The sequence below is a fragment of the Oryzias latipes genome, chromosome 18, assembly GCF_053564925.1.
Source record: "Oryzias latipes strain Hd-rR chromosome 18, Olatipes_Hd-rR_3.1".
In the NCBI taxonomy this organism is placed as follows: Eukaryota; Metazoa; Chordata; class Actinopteri; order Beloniformes; family Adrianichthyidae; genus Oryzias; species Oryzias latipes.
The window spans coordinates 9,075,946-9,096,546 of record NC_136254.1 but is presented as its reverse complement, the minus strand read 5'-3'; the positions used below and the strand labels follow the sequence as shown (position 1 = coordinate 9,096,546).

The window sequence follows — 20,601 nt, the reverse complement described above, 5'->3', positions numbered from 1 at the left end:
GCACGTAAAAAAATGTGTTTTGCAAATGCAAAAAACGTTTTTGAAAGCAAAAAAAAAATTTTTTGAGCAAAAAAAAAAATTTTGAGCAAAAAACTTAGAAAGTTTTGTGTACAACTTAGAAAGTTTTGTGTGCAACATGGTGGCAGAAATATCACTACATACCCTTCATCCTGGCTGGATCATCTTCAAGGAGGGCGACGGTCGCAGGCCGCGGCTCAGTGCTCATTCATTCATCTTCTTAACCGTTTATTCCCTTTCGGGGTCACGGGGTTGCCGGAGCCTATCCCGGTCACTTGGGCGTAGGCAAGGGATACCCTGGACTGGTCGCCAGTCTGTCGCAGGGTGGAATATCCTCAATCACACATCCATTCACTCTCACACTCACACATATGTACAATTTAGAGTTGCCAATCAACCTATGTAGCATGTTTTTGGACGGTGGGAGGAAGCCGGAGATCCCGGAGAAAACCCACGCATGCACGGGGAGAACATGCAAACTCCACACAGAAAGGTCCCCCATTGATGTTGTGTTTCTCATGTCCCCCCAGCTGGGAATTGAACCGGGGGCCTTTTTGCTGTGAGGCAAGAGCGCTAACCACTGCGCCACCGTGCAGCCCAGGCTCAATGCTTGATGAAAGAATAAAAATAAAAACTGCGACTGCGCCAACATGTAGCAAACTGGCACCCCTGGCTGCAGCTGCACGCACTCCTGCTGGAAAAGTGTGAAGAAAAAGCGGGGAGGGGGGCTGCAGGGAATCAGTTCAACTGCGGGTCACTTCCAAATGAAGTGGCCAGGTGGGGGTCAAGGACGGGGGTGGAATCTACTTTAAAAACTTTTTTAAAAATCAGTCATACGGTGACATTCTATAACCTACATTTTAATAAAGGTATAAAAAATCATTCTTTTTTTGGGTTATTTTTGAATTTAAATGCCCAAATAAAAAATGGGAACACAAAACAATGTTGTCACTAAGGTGACAGTTGGTTTAGTCGACGGACTTGATGCCGTTGTGAGGACATTTATTGCTAAATGCCAAAAACATCTGGAATATGGACAAAAAAAGGTTAAAGCCATCTGGTGCCCAATTTAGAGAAAAAAGAAAAGAAGAGAAGGAGAAAAAAGATAAAGAAAAGGGTATTTCCTCACAGGTAGATGCACGTTTTCTAATGCTAATGTTTTTTGGTCGATGACCAAAGCTGAAGTAGGCCCAATTGTTGCAAATAACGTCATTGAGTATTTTTTAATTAATTATTTTTTTGTTTATTTTAGCGTGTTATTTATGTGATAAAAGATTTGTGCTTTATAATGTTTATTTTATATTGTTTATTCAATATTGTGTTTGATTACATATTTTCCTACCTAACTGTATTTTTGCCATGCTTATGGTCTTTTATTTTTACATAATATAATTATTTATAATGCGGTGCAGAGTTCTGATAAACGTATTTTGTATCAATTTCTTAATTTCAATGACAAAAAAACATGTCAGCTGACATGGACAAAGTTCTGTTGTGACTCTTTTTTTTGGGGGGGGGGGCTCTCGCCTGGGGAATAATTCAGGGTAGAACCGCCACTGATCATCCACAGAAGAACATAATGATCCACCCGAGCACAGGTGTTAGCTCACCTTTGCACAAATACTTTGTATGACTGACTGAAATATTTCACGTTTTGGTCTGAAGGCATAAGTATGCGTGTGTGAACATTAGTTGTATTGTGTACATGTTGACCTGTGAACATTTTTGGAGCCTTCAGGTATGTTTATAACTTTTGAGTGTGTGTGGACAGGCCCCGCCCTTATAGATTTGTATCACTTTCAAACCAAACCCTAACAATTATAAATATCCACCAACTTGTTCCCGTATGCTTCTTCATAGTTTTACCCCCTTCTATAATCACAGAAAAATGTTACAAATATAATTAAGATTTATTAAGTTTAGCCTAAAATAAAAAGGGGACAATTCAAAAAACACCTAGTGTGTCAGAAGATTCACAACCCCTACTGTAACAGTAAAATATGTCCAACACAAAAGGCTTTCAGCTCTCACCTTTTTGCTTATCTGTTGGACAGGACAAGTTATAAAAATTAAAAGAAATACAAGAAGAAAAGAAGAAGAATATGAAAAACATTTTAAAGGACTGAAATTTAATTTTGTTTTTGAGTCATATAATGTAGTTATATTGTGAAAATGAAAAGGCATTTCTGTTGATCCATTTTTGAAAATGAAATGTCAAATACTATTTTCTTGAACATTTTAAATAGGTGACAGAACAACAGTGTTGAAGAAGAAAATGAAATAGCGGTTTGGCAGATTGCTTTTTCTTCTTTTAATATTGAGTCAACAGATGCAACTTTTTTTTTAAGATGAAAAATGGTATTGACTTTTATTTTTAATAATGCTACAGAAAAACATCCACACTTTCCTTCAGAAACAAAAAGAAAGATGTTCTGGATCCGTTTACATGTGTTATGCCTTAGATGAGCCAAGTTTTCCTAAATAAAGATGCTGTCACAGGATTTTATTTATTAGTGCCATTGATTTATTAAAACTAGAACTGATTTGGAGATTATTTTATCTCTTTTTAAATGCATCATAGGAGCTGTTTGTTCTTTGTTTTGAGTTTATGTTTTCAGTTATTCTGAAAAAAGAAGTATTGTGGAGTTAAATTACCTGGAGTTACATTTTTACTTAAACTAAGATTAAAAATTCCAGCTTGTTGAATTCCAAAAACAATCATTTCAGTGAAATTCACTAAATCTTCTCGTTCTATGCCATGTAATATGTAAAACTCTCACTTTACTTTGTCCTGTCTCCTTGTTAATTTCTAACATGGCCACGCCCCTTCAGGCTTCATTTACACCTGTCAGAATCCTTGTGGTGACATCAGGAATCAGTCCAATTCATATATGAATATAATGGAACTACCTATCAGCCTCTAGATTTCTCTCTGCAGATTCTCTCTATTCAGTTTAATTCAAATGTTCAGAGGTCAAATGATCTCAACGTGCTGCAAATGAGGACAGCAACACACGATCTACAGGACAGTTTAACACCTGCAAATAAAAAGACAAAAACTCTGTCAACACAACACAGCAACACTGCAACAATGGAAAAACAAGGAGACACTGCAAGAATTTGACCACATGGTGGCGCTGACAGCTGGATGACAGACAGCCACACTCCTGAACACTGCTCACATATCATGTTATTTATTATACAGCAGAGGAAACATAGAGATTAAAATAACATTATACAGTTTATCTTTGTTATAGTATCATTATTCTATTGTTATACAGGGAACAAAGAGTTTATAATATTCTAATTTACCACGATCACTCAAGTGGAGAACATGCATCATCAAGTATGTTTCCAAAAACATACATGTGATAGTTGCACCTTTTTGGAGACTTTTAATTTGAAAATCTGTGTAGATTTTTAGGTTATTTTAAAATATGAAGTTCTGTGCTGATTGAGCTGCAGTTTGTGTGACTATTGATTGTTGTTACTGTGATGCTAAACACTGATCCCAGAATGCAACACAGACAGATGCTAGAAAGCTGAAAGCATTGTGTTTGAAACAATAAACATTTAAAATGTTTAAAAGTAGGAAAACATTTTAGAATTATTTCATTTGAAATTCATTTTTATGATCCAATGAACACAAACAAACACAATGAAGAGATCTTCAGTCAAGTGCTTTTGTTTACAAGCTTTGGTTCAAAATAGAAATGTCCGGTTAAAGGCAGTGTGAATCCAGACCAAAAGGAAGGTTCAGGACTGGATCCAGACCAAATTAAGTGGACTCAGTCCAGATCAACAGACTTTTTCAGTCTGAATACACCCTAAGAGCAGAAGATGGCTGCAGTATTGATAGTTATTACAGAATCAAAAGACAAAAATCCAAACAGCTGTGTGTGTTCATGTACATCTGTGAGTGTTGTTGTGTCTGTCCATGAAACTTGTTTAGAAAAGTTGTTACAGTGACCCAAATCTTTGTGTGGACTCAAATACAATTTAGAAATCATTTCAAATGTAAAGACATTTTTTACAGTTTGTTAGTCTTGTTCAGCAGCTGCAGAAAGAGTCAGAAGCTGAGTTCCTCAGGAGTTTCTCATCTTCAAGAAGTCTAAATCCAGGTGGCACTCTTGGAGTTCCAGGATAGAAAAGCAGGCAGCCCAGTTTTTCTTCATTCTTCTTCAGCTCCCTGTTGATGACAGAGACATTGACTGTTATCAATAAAGTGGAAAAAGTAGAAATAGTTACTACAGCCCTGCATGGTTAGCATACACCTTAAAAGGTGAGTAAACTAAAGGCATTCAACTCAGTTTGCATGCACTGTAAACCCGAATAGATTCAGTGAACTCAACATTTATGAGGAAACTGATTATATAATATTTTCAAAGTTATCTTACTTAAAAATTATAAGTTAATTAGAACTTAGAATGTTTGAGTTGACACTTAACTCTTTAACTAAATTTAATCTACAACTTTTTACTCAAACACAATCCTCTTGGGGTCGTGGGGCTGCCAGATCTATGGTGGGAGGAAGCCAGAGTCCCAACATGCAGACTCCACACAGAAACGTGTTCTGTTACAGGCCTTAACTGGGGTTTTCCGCTCTGAGGCAGGAGGACTAACCGCTCCGCACCGCATCTTAAAGAATTGACTCTGTATGTGGCTGACTTCATGTCCTAACGTTCATGGACGTACGTTATGACGTAATCACATCTCTTCACTTAAAAGTTTTGACACCAAGGTTTCATTTACTCACAATGTTTTAGTCCAATAAAGATATGAAGTCAAAGTTGAATCAACTTATAGGTTTTAAGCTGACTTGACTACTACTTGGTTTCTACTTTTGAGTTCTATCATTATAAAACTTTTGGGCTCATTGTACTGTTCTTGAAAACAATAAGGCATCCCAAATGGCCAAAATTCTGTATTTTAATGTTTCCTTTTTTTAAACTGGTTCTTACAGCGAACATGACCATCAACCAACAAGCCTTTTCAAACAAGGAAGTACTTAAATACTAAAAAACGAACCCAAACCTGAGTGAATTCACAAAAACCTAAACCTAAATGACCAAAACAGCTAAAAGGACACAGATTGCTCTTGCACTTTAAATTTAACACATTTTAACTAAACTACTATGGAGTTATATTTCTGCCACCATGTTGCACACAAAACTTTCTAAGTTGAACACAAAACTTTCTAAGTTTTTTGCTCAAAATTTTTTTTTTTTGCTTTCAAAAACGTTTTTTGCGTTTGCAAAACACATTTTTTTACGTGCGTTGTGTCAAATCTCGCTTTTGTCCTATCTTTGATTTTGCTGACTACTTTGAGCGCGACTTAGCGTGATATGACTGCCACTGGCATCGCCAAAAAGAAATTCGCATCCGTTGTGTGTCATCTCACCTTTTTCCTATCTTTGCTAAGTTAAGTTTCGGTTTGATGTGACCAAGCTGCCATCAAACAGCTGCTGATTGGTCCAGATTCTAACCAATCAAGTGTCTCTGTCTCATATTGACGGTGCTCCGAGGCTGACATTGACTTTGCATTTTGTGTCGGTTCTGTTCATACAGGGTTCTGCCGTTTTCAACCACTCTGGCCCGTTTGTCTCAGAGTAAAACCCAGAAGAAGCAGCAAAGCACCTAAAATAAAACAGAGTTTAGTATGTATTCATGTCTGTGTAGAGACCAACGTGTTTAAAACGTCTGCAGCAAAAAAAAACAAACGTCCGAGCTCCGACTCCATCCAGCCGGATAGCGTTAAACTTTTTAAGATTTGTATCTGAACTTTTGTTTTATTTTAATAAATAATTTTTGAAATATTAAGAGAAAATAGCATTTTTGATGAATAATATTTTAAAACTTTGGACAAACGCTCACAAGTTCTAAAACATGAGACACTGGTGAAAATTTACATAAAAGTTAAAAATGCTTCTTCTGATAAATGCATTGAGTCTCCTGTGGTGAGCCATCATTCTTCTGCTTATTACTGCTGTTCATCTGATCCCAAACACGTGTGCAGCATAAAATAATATGTGCTTTAAATTTTTTATTGTTTTGTTTTAACAAACAGACCTTAAAGAAAATCACACTTTTCACTAATATTTTGCTCTGCAGGATTCACAGATCAAACAGACCTGTTGATTTAATGTCAGCAGATAAACTTTACAGTTTCAGGAGATCCTCAGCCATAAATTCACAAAACTGACTTCATACAAATGAACGAATGCTAAAAAAAAAAGAAAGTACGAATTATTCTGAATTATTTAAAAAATGAAAACGTCTTCATCCAAAAATGAGCGTAAAAAGAGCTGGTTCAGCCTCTGAGCCTCGGCAGCAGACACCATGTTAGATTCATATGGGGATTTGATTGGTTAGAATCTGGACCAATCAGCAGCTGTTTGATGGCAGCTTGGTGACGTCAAACCGAAACTTAACTTAGCAAAGATAGGAAAAAAGTGAGATGACACACAACACATGCGAATTTCTTTTTGGCGATGCCAGTGGCAGTCATATCACGCTAAGTCGCGCTCAAAGTAGTCAGCAAAATCAAAGATAAGACAAAAGCAAGATTTGACACAATGCACGTAAAAAAATGTGTTTTGCAAATGCAAAAAACGTTTTTGAAAGCAAAAAAAAAATTTTTTGAGCAAAAAAAAAATTTTGAGCAAAAAACTTAGAAAGTTTTGTGTTCAACTTAGAAAGCTTTGTGTGCAACATGGTGGCAGAAATATCACTCCATAAACTACAAATAACAAAATAAGTCAACCAAAATGTAACAAATTAAACAAGGATCCATTCCCCCCTTGACTTTAGCTCAGAGATCGCCCCGGCAACCAATCTCAGCCTCTGGGCCTCTTGGATGTATCCGTGTGTGCACTCACAGCCACACCTACAGGAAGTGAGCTCAAAGAAATAAAAGCATATGTGAACAAAATACTAAATATGTTACGTGTGTCATTGATGTGCAAGAGCACCTGAACTTATGTTAGGTAAGTGGAGCCTCTCCCTCACATTACAACGAGCATGAAGCCTGGCTGGTGTTAATCTGTAAATTTGCATGCAGACAGAAGCTGTGAGAGATTTTCAAACCTTCTTTCACATCCTGACAAAAAGTTCTTATGGGAAGTGAAAAAAAGGGAGGGGACTTACGTGATGGTCAGTCACATCAGGTACACAGTATTCAGTTGAGTTGCTGCCTGCAGACAAACAAACACATTTAGCTTGTTGGTGTGGGCGCTGCAGGAACTGAAACAAGTCACAGTAACAGAGAGGAAAAAAAACAACAAGAACTGAAACAAGTCACAGTAACAGAGAGGAAAAAAACCAACAAGAACTGAAACAAGTCACAGTAACAGAGAGGAAAAAAACCAACAAGAACTGAAACAAGTCACAGTAACAGAGAGGAAAAAAAACAACAAGAACTGAAACAAGTCACAGTAACAGAGAGGAAAAAAACAACAAGAACTGAAACAAGTCACAGTAACAGAGAGGAAAAAAAACAACAACGGATGTTTTCATTGATCTTTTACCTTCCTGCTTTTGTTTGCAGCAACAAGCAACCAATACAACAGGAATTATGATCAGCAGACCTGCTTTAAAAGCTGCCCCAATCACCAGCAGGTTCAGCTGAGCATGTGAAACTTCTGTGAAAAAACAAAGAAAATCATAAGAATACATCTACAAATGTATGTTTCTACTGTATATCTATCATTTATAAGGAGTATTTACCGACAAGTCGTGGTTCAAAAATGTAACACCAGTAAACAACAATGTGTTCAGTATAATAGCCTATTTTTTCTAACTTGTCCTGTCCAGCAGCTGAACAAGCTGATAACAACACGATAGCCTATTTTTATTAGTAAAAATTAGGGGTTCTTTTTGGTATTCGTATTGGTACTTTTCTGTGTGAAAACAAGAACGGAGAAGACAAATAACAAACTATGTACATGAAAACCTTTTTTTTAAGAACCATGGCTTCAGATTTAGAGGTGCCGACCCTCATCCCAGCCACTTCACTCTTGGCTGCAAACCGCCCCAATGCTTGCTGGAGGTCCTGCTCTTGATGAGGCAAACAGGACAACATCATCTGTAAAGAGCTGAGAATAAATCCTGTGGTCTCCAAACCAGACCCCCTCAGGGCCCTGGCTGCACCTAGAAATTCTGTCCATAAAGATTATAAACAGAACCAGTGCTAAAGTGTAGCAGTGCTTACTGTACTGGCTATGCAAACCAAGCTCCTGCTCCAGTCACACACAGACCAGACAGCACTAAGTAAGGCTCCCCAGACCCCATACTCCAAGAGCACCCTCCACAGGACACCATGGGGGACGCAGTCGAACGCCTCCTCTAAGTTCCACTGTTCCATGACCAGGAGGAAAACTGCACTGTTGCTCTTGGATCTGAGTTTCGAGGAACTTTCCTCTCCAGTACCCTGGCATAGACTTTTCCAGGGAGGCTGAGGAGGGTGATTCCCACTTATTTAGAACACAACCTCCGGTCCCACTTCTTGAATAGGGGATCCACCATATCTGCCGGTCCAATTGTACGGTTCTCGTCTGCCACTCAATGCTACAGAGACGTGTCAGCATACAACTTGCCATATTTTCTATATAGCGTATTTTCACGACCAGACGACTATATTGCGGTGCACCTAATGTGTTGTTGGTAAAGAGGACCTAGGAGAGGACAGCATGAGAACGGTAAGGAGAGAAGTGGGGACGTAAAAGAAGACATCCCCCACCCCCCAAATAGTACAAAGTGCAGGTATGTGCATAATGCAGATCAACATCTTTTCGGAAACCCTGACAATGCAAAGAGACACGTTTCTCAAACTCAGTTTAAACTGCAAGCTATCAGCTACGCGGAGGAAATGAAAAGCTGTGAGAGAAATCAAGATGAATGAATCCATGTTTCACAACTGTGGGATGGTGGAAAACAAACTCTAACAAGACAAGATGACGCAGCTGAGTTTTCATGGAAATAAAGCGAGGACTGAAGTTAATAATCTGTCTAAATGGACGAGCTTGTAGATTTGATATGAGAACTTGTAAAATAGAATGTGAAAACTTGTGCACCAAAAATCTGCATCTGTGTGTAAAAATCTTCTGCTGTGAACTGAGAAATTTCCATTTGCATGTGTTCATTCAGAGTTACAACGTCAATTCTGTGATTACAACTGCTTTAATGTGCTTCTGGGTTTGCGTGAATCTGCTGGTGCAAATCACAAGTGCACTTCAACTGCACTCTGAATTCTGACACATTCCTTGCAAGAAACTTGTGTCAAAACTGATCAGCGTCCGATAGTTTTTTTAATTTTTTTTTATTGAAGGAACAATTTAACAAACAATCGCGGCATTTCTGTCAATGATAACAATATCAATGCTGAGATAAAGGTAGACAAAAACCAAATGTGAAAACAAATATAACTTAAAAAAATAAATAAATAAAAATAAGGGGCTATTACACAAGTTTAAATAGATCAAATAAATTACACAATGTCTGGGCATTCTTATGATTCATGTAATGTAAAGATTTAAAGATTACTTTGAGACGGTTTAGTAATCCATTAATGTGAGGTTTCACCTTTAAGAATTTACAAGTATGTATAAAATGCTTAGAAATTAGTACATTAATCAGAAAATCCAGATTTTTGTCAATTAATTGTAATCGAATTTTAATTGTATTCCAATTTAAACGGTTAATGATGATATTTTTAGATTTGAGCCAATTATGAAAAGAAGACCAAAACTCTTTTATATGCAAACATTCAAAGAAAAGATGTTTCACAGTTTTTACATCATTTCCACAAAAGACACAATCATCATTATCCCAGTTAAAGCTGTGTCCACTATTGGAACTAGGGGGGAGGGAGGGTCAGAGGAGGGGGGAGTCAACCAATCAGAGTGCAGGACTCGGAGAACTTGGTAAAGTTAGAAAGAGCTTCACAGATTCGGACTTCCTGCTCAATAACTCTTCTGATAAACGTTCAAATTTCATAGCAAGTATCTCAATCCTTTTGTATTAACACAGAGAGGGAACTATAAATACATTTCTAAAGAAAAGGAAAGCATTTCCTGCGTTTTAATGAGAAATCGAGCTGTACATGCAGACACTGCACCAGCGGCACGGCTGCCAAGGGACCGTCAACAAAGTGTAACCTCCGTGAAAACATCATTCTGTATAAATGTCTACATTTATATGAGCTGGTAATGAAAACGCATCAGCATATTCATGCTACAATCAACAATTTGTGAGAAATTCCATCTTTAATGTTCCATCTTTTAAGAATGTGTCAGAAGTCAGAGCGCAGTTGTAGCGCACTTGTGATTTGCGCCAGCAGATTCACGCAGAAGCACATTTAAGCAGTTGTAATCACAGATTTGACGTTGTAACTCTGAATGAACACATGCAAATGGGAATTTTTTAGTTCAGAGCAGAAGATTTTTACACACAGATGCAGATTTATGGTGAACAAGTTTTCACAATTTATTTTACAAGTTCTCATATCAAATCTATGAGCTCGTCCTTTTAGACACATTTTTGCCTTAATACCAGGTGGCCCGAGACCAACTTGACTGAAGGCAGTAATGCTGGCAGAGGAAAAGAAAACTGAACATATTCAAGGAGGTCTTGGTGCTTTCGTTTGATGAAACGGGGCCATCTTGCCATTCAGGCGAGAACTACAGTTGCGCAGCAACGACCAGCTGATTACAATGAAAAGCTGTTCATCTTCCGCTCCTTTTACTGGGACACAGCGCTGGGCGAGTTACGCCACACTTTGTGAATGGATTGAAGAAGCTCAGGCTAACGTGTCTGCTTGCACTGCTTTCGAAGTGCAGAAAAGCCAACATCATTTACGAGGAGTCGCACGGCAACGAGACAGACTCTGACAATGACAAAAGGGAACCTGGCGTGTTTGATAGAAATTTGGCCCAGCTACAAAGGAAAAGAATTTTGGGATGCTGATTGATGAATGAAAAAATAAATCACAACCAACTCAGTTGTGCTTCCACTGCCTTTTTTTAAACACGCACTAACATGCATGTTTTACTGGTATGTTTTAACGTGCACGTGCATTAAAACCTAACACCTCGTGTCCAAAACACTTAATTTAGACCACGTCATGAAACCTGCGATAGAGATTGTGAACTACATCCTGTCATGGTTTGGGTTTCTTTGTATTGATTTTTGCTTTCCGTCTTGTTTCTGTCATGTTTGAGTTCTGTTTCCTGTTTTATTTGGAAAGGTTTACTGTTATGTCATGGTTTTGAGATTTACTTCCCTGGTTCCAATCTCTCCTGATCGTTGTCACCTGTGTCTTGTCAGTCCTGTCTGTAAATAAGTCCTGTCTCTGCCCTCCTCTTGTCTTCTGCCATGTGTTCATGCTATGCCCACAGTGAGTTTTGTTTAGGTTTCACTGCTCTGCAGTGCTTTTTGTTACGTTAATAAACCCCTTGCCCTGGAACCGTGTGCCTCCCGTCTCTGCATTTTGGGTACTTCATGCTCACCAGCCCCGCACATCCGTACGCAAACCCTTAATCACTGGCAGTTCAAAAATCTCATTGCTGGACTTTACGCAGACTTGCATGGTGAACTGCCACTGCTCTGTGAGATGGCTCTCAAGAGGTAGAGTGCTGTCATGTTTTTCTGAGCTTTTGGAAGCATTAAAATTGTTCACGGCAGAAAGGGACAAAGGGTATCCCATGATTTCAGACCCAACTGGCTTCTGGATTTGGCTTTATGGCGGTCATGCTTTCAAACCTGGATAAACTAAACCTGGACCTGCAGGGGAAATTAAAAACTCTTCCTGATTTCACACAAAGTGTATTCTCCTTTATTAACAAGTTGAAGCTTTTCAAAGTGCACATTCAAAAAAGCAATCCATCCCACTTTCCATCTTTGCGGGGCGTAAATCTGAAGGCTGCCATCAAAATGAATACAGCGCAGTGGCTCCGGTGGTAGAGCGTGTCGTCCAATGATCAAAGCATCGATCCCCGTTCCCCCCAGCCAGCTGTCGTTGTGTCCTTGGGCAAGACTCTTCACCCTCCCTGCCTGCAGTGCAGCTCAACTGGTGTGTGAATGTGTATGAATGATCCCCGTGATGGTCAGAGGGACCGTAGGCGTGAACCGACAGCCACGCCTCTGTCAGCCTGCCCCGGGGCAGCTGAGACTACATCAGTAGCTTATCATCACCAAGTATGAAAGAGGAGTGAATGAATAATGGACACATTGTAAGAACTTTGAGCACCAAGAAAATACGCAGATAAATCTAAGCCATTGTTATTATTATTATTGGCAGGGCGTGGTGTGACTCTTTGACTCTCATAGTTAAAAATTACGGTTCTTTGTGTAAAACTTGTCTGCCACCCCTGCCCTAGTGTTTTAATTAAGCTTCATTTAGGCCTTCATTCCAGATTCCAGACATTATGGTTTACATACTTTAAAATTTACATTCTGTACACGTTTGGATTTTTGATCAAATTCTTTTATATTTTAAAAAGCCTTAGAGCAAGATTCATCAGATTTGCATCACTTTAACATTTCACACCAAGCCTCTTCCAACTATAGGTGGCAAACATGCTCTAGTATCGGGTAGTCCAGTGTGAACAGCATGACCTAAATGTGTGTTCAGGAATGTGCATCACATTCCCGGTGTGAACGTAGCATTAGAGACTCATTAGCATTACAGAGTCCAGACAACTGCAGTCTGATCCAACTGTGTTCTGATCCAAAGTGCTATTTAAATTGAACAGAGTTCTGATTGTGACTAATCCAAAAAGTCATAATTAAAAAAAATGAACAATACCTGCTGTTCATCAGTAGTGTGTGAACGTACCTCCAGTTAAATGGTCCGGACACGTGACAGTTATGGATCCCGTTCTATTACTGACATAGTTGGAGGCTGCACAGGTGAACTTCTGCCCTTCTCCCTGCTTCCTGATGTTTTGCTGCAGACTGGAGCCATCGTAGGTTTGATTCCCAACAATCAACTCGTAGTGGACATTGTTGGTGGACTTTAAACTGCAGGTCACTAAAACTGTGCAGAATTGATTGGAATTACTTGAAACGTGTGTGGAAGTCAGAATGGGGTCTTCAGTTATGGACTCTGAGGACAGACAGGAGAGAAAAGAAAACAATAGAAAACACAAGATTTCATTGCATCCATAGTCTCTAAAACCCTGGTAAGCATTACAACTTTAGCTGTTTGTAGTTTGATTTTATGTTTATGTTTATAAGATCAAATGAAAGGTATGACTTTACGTAGACTTTACATAGAAATTAAAAGTCAGTAAGTTTAGATAAAGTCTGAGGACTTCAAGCATTAAACATTATTTTAATATCTGAAAATTGGCTCTACTGTTTACGTTTTAAACATTTCCTTATTTGAAACTTTTGAGAAATTATTGTTATGTAAAAAAGATCTTGCATTCTTACTTTGCAGTAACTGCAAAAACTATAGAGTTTCATAAAGAACTAGAAAGAAAAACAAGGGTTTACCATAAACCTGAAGAGTAACGACGACAGTTTTCCTTTGTTTGTTGTTCTGTTGAGAAATAAAACTGAAATTCCCAGAATCTTGAAGAGTTAGCTTTGTTAGAGTTAAACTGAGGGTGGTGGTGTTGAAGTTTAATCTGTTGCCAAATTTGTGGTTAGTAATGTTGAGACGTCTGTCTGCAACATCTTGATTTTCATATTTCCACCTTGCTTTATCAACTCCTTCAGTTGGAAGCTCTGATGAAATCTCCACTGAGTCTCCAACTTTTTTGTAAATAGTCTTCAAGGAAACCAAACCTGAAAAACAAGAAGCAGAAACATAAAGAGAGAATGAAGAGATTTAAAACAGATCCTCTGATGAAAGAAATAACCATGAATGAGAAAAAAGGACATGTTAAAAATTAATACATACATTTTATTTGTTATATTTGTTCTGAAATAGAGGCATAAGTCATTGAATACAAGTTTTTTTTTTATTCATATTTGGGTCACTTAAACTACTGCTCAAAAGTTTGGGGTCACTTAGAAATGTTCCAATTTTTTTAAGAAGAGCACTATTTTTTTTCAGAGAAGATAACTTAAATTAATCAGAAATACATTCTTTCTCTCAAAGATGTTTTCTACTCTCTTCAGAGAACAGCACAAACAGGCTCTAACCAGAGTAGAACAGAAAGTGGGAGGCCCCGCTGCACAACTGAGCAAGAATAGAAGTACATTAGAGTCTCCAGTTTGAGAAATAGACGCCTCACAGGCCCTCAACTGACTGCTTCATTAAATAGTACTCGTAAAACGTCAGTGTCAACATTGAAGGTTGATGGAAATGTTCAGTTTCTTGACAATTTTTCTCATGGAATAGCCTTCATTTCTAAGAACAGCAGTAGACTGTAAAGTTTCACATGAAAGTTCTCTTCTCTGGCTATTTTGAGGATTTAATTGACCCACAAATGTGATTCTGCAGATACTCAACTTACTCAAAGGAAGATCCGTTTTATAGCAGCTCTAACCCCCAAACTGTTTTTAGCTGTGCTAACAACAAGGGTTTTCTAATCATCTGTTAGCATTTCTGACACTATGAGCAAACACATTGTACCATTAGAACACTGGAGTGATGGTTGCTAGAAATGGACCTCTAGTCACGTAAGGGTTAATGGCCGACGAAGTGTGCGTTATTACTTTTTAACGTACACCGTGGAAGTCTGAACTGTCAGACACGAAGCAAAAGGTTGTTTTAAAGAAGCCGGCGCAGTGATACAAAACATTTAAGCTAGGTGACCGGAACTTCTTTTTTCACCGTGCGGTTATCAGGTTTTAACGCACACCCAGTAGCCAATCAGAATCGAGTATTCACCCGGACCATGGCATAAGATGTAGATAATGCACCAAAAACCAATCATCTGCAGCTGGAATAGTCATTTTTTTTATCAATTATCACATTAATAATGTATACAGTTTGTGTAAGGGTTAATGGCCGAGTGATGAAGCCACTTGGATGAGCTGTGAAACATTTTAATTAAGACGTTTAAGTCCAAATGCAATGACTCCTTTTTAAGTTTACCAAAGTATACTTAGTCTACCACCTTACTACTTATGTATACTTAGTATACTTGATGTTTATTTTTTACATGCTATCTAAATATTGTAAACTTTAAATGTTCCCATTTAGTCTGAAGAAGTATTCTGTTCATATACTTCCTAGTACACTACATATTTGGTCTACTTGCTATACTTAAATCAAGATTACTTTATAATATAAATTTCAAGGATGGTACTTTTTGGTAAGTATCAATTTCAAGATGTCACCTGACTAATTGAGAAACTTCACCAACTTGCTGTCAATTCCACCAAACTTCCACCACTCCACAAACACTGACACATCTCATATTTTTAAGATTAGTTTTAAGAATTCAACTTTTCTTAAATCCAAACTACTATTTATGTTTTCAACACTTTTTTGGGTCCACAACATTACTGCACATTTCAACTCCCTTCTTTAGATCTTTTACTTTGTCATAGTAAATAACCACCATTATTATAAGTATTTAGTAAGTACCAACTTACTAAATAAGCCGTTTTTTTTACATGTAAGGTAAAAATTAAAGTCCAAACAAAGCCTGCTTTAAATGCAATAAAGCTTTAAAACATTTTTGGTTTTATCATCAGAGACCAGCAGGGGTCTCTCATGTTCATTTGAAGCCTCAAGAAAGGAACCATGAAACCAAGAGAGACCTAAATGTCTGCAGAGGCTTCATGTCACCACCGGTCAACAAATGAGTCATGTTTTGGACTGTGAAGAGAAGAACAGCTGCTCCGAGAAAAACCACAAAAGCACGATGAGAACTTGTAAACATTGAAGGGACCTATTCTGGACTTGAACCTTGTCACTGTAAAGCAAGAGTGCTAACCACCACACAACCGTGCGGCAAAGAAATATATTTAACATTTTCAAATCAATTATAGCTTTGCTGTTTGCTTTTGTTTAATAAGAATGCTGAGTTTTTTTTTTTTTTTTCATTCTAGCATTGGATAATGCTCCAATGTGTTTGCAGTGTTTATAGCACCTGCTTGTCTTAGGGAATCTTTTATCCCAGGAGTAACCAGGCCGACCTCTGCTAAGTAGCTGATAGCTGGCCTTTACGCACGGCCATCAAGGCAATACGTTTCTACAGGAAATGGATGGAAGCAAAACCTGAAAAAACCCAGATTCTGATGGAGGTGAGAAAGGCGATGCAAATAAAGACCTGCTAGTAAACAACACATTTTCTGGTAGATAACACTGCTTCTGCTTCTACAGCTCCTTCACAGTTCTTGTTTTAACCAGTGACATCAGTACAACGACGCAGTAAAAAAAGTGTCTGACATATGTGTGAAGACTCTTTCATCAAGAATGATTCCAAAAATGTTATCTGGACATCATTTCTTAACCCTTGTGCTATCCTAGGCACTTTAACATTGGGAGTGGGGTCATCTAGACCCCACAAGACAGTGCGCTGAACCTTTTTTCTTCAATGATTTGTGATCTTCACTGGTGTCCATGGATTACATGAAATCTTTCCACCTTTATCCACCTTTGTCATGGTAGGGAGAACACGTCAATGTAAGGGTGGGGTCATCTAAGATAGCACAAGTGTTAAAGTCCCACTCCGATCATCTTTTAAATTTTGTAAAAGTGTTCCCAGTGGTCGTTTAATTATCATTATGCCATTTTAGCCAAAGCCAAAAAACAGTTTAATTTTCCAGGACAAAGTTTCTGCAAAGCAGCAGGATTTCATTAGAAATTTGCCCCTGAATTGTGAACTGGACTGTTGGCGCAGAGTAAGCCCACTTCTATTTTTCATCCTCCATCTGTTTACATTCTCTGCCTCTAGCTTACAGCATCTCACAACCCCAAGCTAACATTAGTGGTGCAACAAAAATAGGAAGTAAAATTGGAGTTCTTCAGCTGTACAAGTTTGTGCCACATGCCAGCTCAGACAGGGAAAATGAAGATGGATCTAGTCGCCTACAAGTGGATGGATCAGAATGAAGCAGAGCAGGGGGCTTGTGATCCGCCCAATGCAGCTTCTACCTAAAAGCTACCAGTTTTTTCAAACAGCATTTTTTCATCTGCTCTTGATTCACAGCAGGATCCATAAAGAGATGCTCAAAAACGCGATTTTACTCTTAATTTTCTTTATATTTGTCCTCCATCAGAAAAATACCACAATTACGTGTTAAAAACACACACGCAAAAACTAACATTGTCATTGGAGTTTAAGTTTAAGACATATCGCTCAAGAGGAACAGAAAGCTGTGGTGTTTCCATAATAAACTTTGTTCCTGTGGTACCAGCTCCCTTTCGGGCATTGATCAGGTACCCCGTGTGGTTCTGGGCTGTTTTCTCATCGTTCTCAGGATAATTGTACCCACCAGGTGAAATCTTCTTCAGAGTCCCAGGTGGAGGTAGATTCTCACTCATCTCGTATTTCGGTCATTTTCTAACTATCATCAAACAGTTGATTTCTTTTCATTGCTTATTTGAGATTGGTTCATTCCAGTCTTGCTAAGGTCTACAATCTTGTCCTTGGTGTTGAGCAGTAAATTTGACGTGTGTTAAAAGAGAGGCAGCAGACGTGAATTATCTTTATGTCTTTATGGAGTGAGAGTTCTGTTTGTTGGATAAATTCTTTTTGTTTAGTTTCAGGTGCTCTGGATTGCGATTGTAGGATGATGGCTTTCAAATGAGGCATCTTCATTTCTATGGGGGTGGTGGGGGTGGACTGTGGTCTGTTCCCCCACCCTCGGGTCTTTATTTTTGTTCCCCTCCCCCCTCCGCCCTAGACAAGTGGTAACAGTGGACATGTACATTTATACAAATGACCAATTCTATTAAAACAGGTAACAAGTGTATGATTTAAGAGCTTCTTAAGGAAGAAGTAACAGCTTAAATACTTATTTTCTGTACCTTTAAACAAATACATCCTTTAAAGTCATACAATGTGATTTCCTTGATTCTTTGTATGTTTTACGTTCAGTCTCTCACAGCTGATACGTGTCTATGATGAACATAACAGATCTCTACCATCTTTTGAAGTGATACAACTTGTAGAATCAGAGACAGACATATTTTGATGTCCTTCTATAACCTTTATAATATAAGGCTTTCTAAAGCTGGCACAACTATTACATTAAAGACCTGCAGCCATGCTTGCACTCTGCAGAAGCACTGGTACATTCTGAGAGGCATCAGCAGAAACAGTCAATTACTCAAGAGTTATTACATTCTATAAAAAAGGGAAGTAACAGAAACTTAACGATCCTTCTTTTATTTTACCTGAAGATGCGGTAGGAAATCTGCTGACATGTCAGGCATTCTGAAGTTTTTCCATTAGTGAACAGAAACACCAAAACAGTAAAGGAAATGCATTTGTAACAAAAAATGCTCTTTCCACGCGTTTGTGGGGTGATAAAAAGGACTTTTGGACAGTTGGGTATTAAATCCATTTAGGAGTTTAAGAGTTTTTATACAGCATTGTACTAGTTTTGAAATAATTTTGCAGTAAACACCCACACATCTGAAAGTGTAAGCCCTGAGCCAAGTGCATGTCAAGACGTTCTAAAGATAGGAAAAAGATGTAGTTCATCACTGTACTAAATATATAAATGTGACAGAGCTGAGAAGTTTAAGGTAGAACTGCATGAATAAGTGTAAAAACTCACCGGGGTGGCAGAGCCAGAGAAGCAGCAAAACGCTTGAGGAAAAGTAACTCAGACAAAGAGGGCGACAGGCAGCCATTGCAGGGGGGATAGCAACGATTTCTGCTTCCTCTTCTGGTGTGTTTCTTCAAAACCAACTAGAAAAAAAGGCACTGAAAATGCACTAATTCACTTCCTACTAGGAACAAATGATGATCTTGTGTCTTTTTTTTTATTTTGTCAGGTTTTACTAAAGAAGGTAAAAGAAGCAAAACTACTTGAATGATATAACAAAACAGTAGCTTAACCTTATAGAGTGGCATGAACAAGAAAAGTAAGAAACGTTTCGCATTAGCCATTTTTTTGTCTGTAACTTTGCCTTTCCTTTTTTCTCTGTCAAATTTCTTATCCTTGACTTGTCAATGTCATTGATTTTGCTCTTTTTCCTATTGTGTCTGTTTTCCAGCACTTTTGGAAGGATGGCAACAAATGTCTTGCTTTATTTCTTTTGTCTTTTCGTATTTTTACAGCCTCTCACACAATTATGCTAACTATTCATGCAACAACTTGAAATTAATGAATAAAAACAAATCATTTCACATTAATATCCGTCAGTGCTCCTAGATAGTCATGGTTTTCTATCCAAAAAGTCATCTAAAAATAGCCAACAAAAATCAAAATAGTGATTCATTAGCCAGAACTACCAATAATAAATTATCTTTTATTTTTTACTTCCCTATTTGAAAATCCAACTTTTTTAATTATATTGTAAAAACAATTGTAATTATATTAAAGTGTAAAAAATATAAAAACTTTCCAAGTGTTATTAAAACATAAAGAACTAAGTCAAGTACCTGAGATTACTCCAAAAATTATTTTGTGCAATAAAAGGAAATATTGTGCAACACCATAAGTAAATATCCTACCAAAACTTACAGTATATGCATTCATAATCTAGTGTTTTTATATTAATACCACAAAAAGTTTTCCGACCCAATGAGTTATATATGCTAGATCCGCTAAGCTAGAAACTCCATGCTGCTGAGGGAATCCTGGATAGTTTCTCTTTCTCTGATTAAAAATCTACTTAAATTCAGCAGGTCGTCTCGTCTGACTTGAGATCAAACATAACACAACATAACACAACATAAGAACACATACAAAGGTCATAAATGGTAAATGCCATATACTCGTATGGTAATTTTCTACCTTTTTCAAAGGCCCAAAGCACTTATCATGCTGTCTCCAAGCAGCGTCCTCACCTCACAGTCCTCATTCTAGCCAGAAGTCCTTCCTAGATTAGTCTATGGTTCCCACAGTGTATCAAAATCTTCATAAGGTGTTTAATAAAGTGTGTGTGTGTCTTCGCTGCCTCCCTCTTGATTTCATGAATGTGGCATTGACCTCTTATTGGGTGCGTCCCCGTTTAGAGGTCACCTTTACTCCCTGTCGACACCTGGATGCAAAGCTAACCAGGGCAACAGCAATGAATCCCTGCTGGGTTGATAATACCTCTTTTACTCCTGCAAGGGCAGGGTTTAGCTTTGTCAAGGAGGATAAGAGTTTGTGTCAAGTAGTTTTGCTTCTTTTAGACCAAGTCACTGTAAAGAATCATTGTCCCCTTCTTGCTTTTGAATTACTTCAGGGCACCAACACCTTCACCAGACTAGATCTTCACACTGCTTATCATTTAGTCCAGTGCCTGTTATAGAGGGGGATGAGTGTATAACTGTGTTTAACACTCCCATGGGACAAATTCAATACATTGTGATGCCTTTAGATCTCACAAACACCACAGCTGTGTTCAAGAATTTGGTCAACATTGTGTTGGGAGAAATACTGAACCAGTTTCTATTTGACTATCTCTATGGCATCCTAATTAAGGACACATTATTTAAGTGCGAAAGGTATTGAGATGAC

General features: G+C 38.1%; 1 protein-coding gene across 1 annotated transcript; it reads right to left on the bottom strand.

The window, feature by feature from the left end:
• Positions 1–3,196: 3,196 nt before the first annotated feature.
• Positions 3,197–18,895, bottom strand: LOC144987368 (uncharacterized). The gene is made up of 6 exons (XM_078936744.1): positions 18,706–18,895; positions 13,513–13,806; positions 12,851–13,120; positions 7,545–7,658; positions 7,165–7,211; positions 3,197–4,207 (listed from the first exon to the last, which is right to left on the bottom strand). The coding sequence occupies exons 1-6, from the start codon at positions 18,779–18,781 to the stop codon at positions 4,190–4,192; spliced, it is 819 nt and encodes a 272-aa protein (XP_078792870.1). The 5' UTR covers positions 18,782–18,895; the 3' UTR covers positions 3,197–4,189.
• Positions 18,896–20,601: the final 1,706 nt, after the last annotated feature.

Bases quoted from the DNA above. Each gene is read 5' to 3' on its own strand.
- LOC144987368 (XM_078936744.1), bottom strand. From the start codon at position 18,781: ATGGCTGCCTGTCGCCCTCTTTGTCTGAGTTACTTTTCCTCAAGCGTT. The intron at 13,807-18,705 runs GTGAGTTTTTAC...CTTGTTTTTCAG, and splicing joins TCTCTGGCTCTGCCACCCCG to GTTTGGTTTCCTTGAAGACT. The intron at 13,121-13,512 runs GTAAACCCTTGT...GTCTGTCCTCAG, and splicing joins CGTTACTCTTCAGGTTTATG to AGTCCATAACTGAAGACCCC.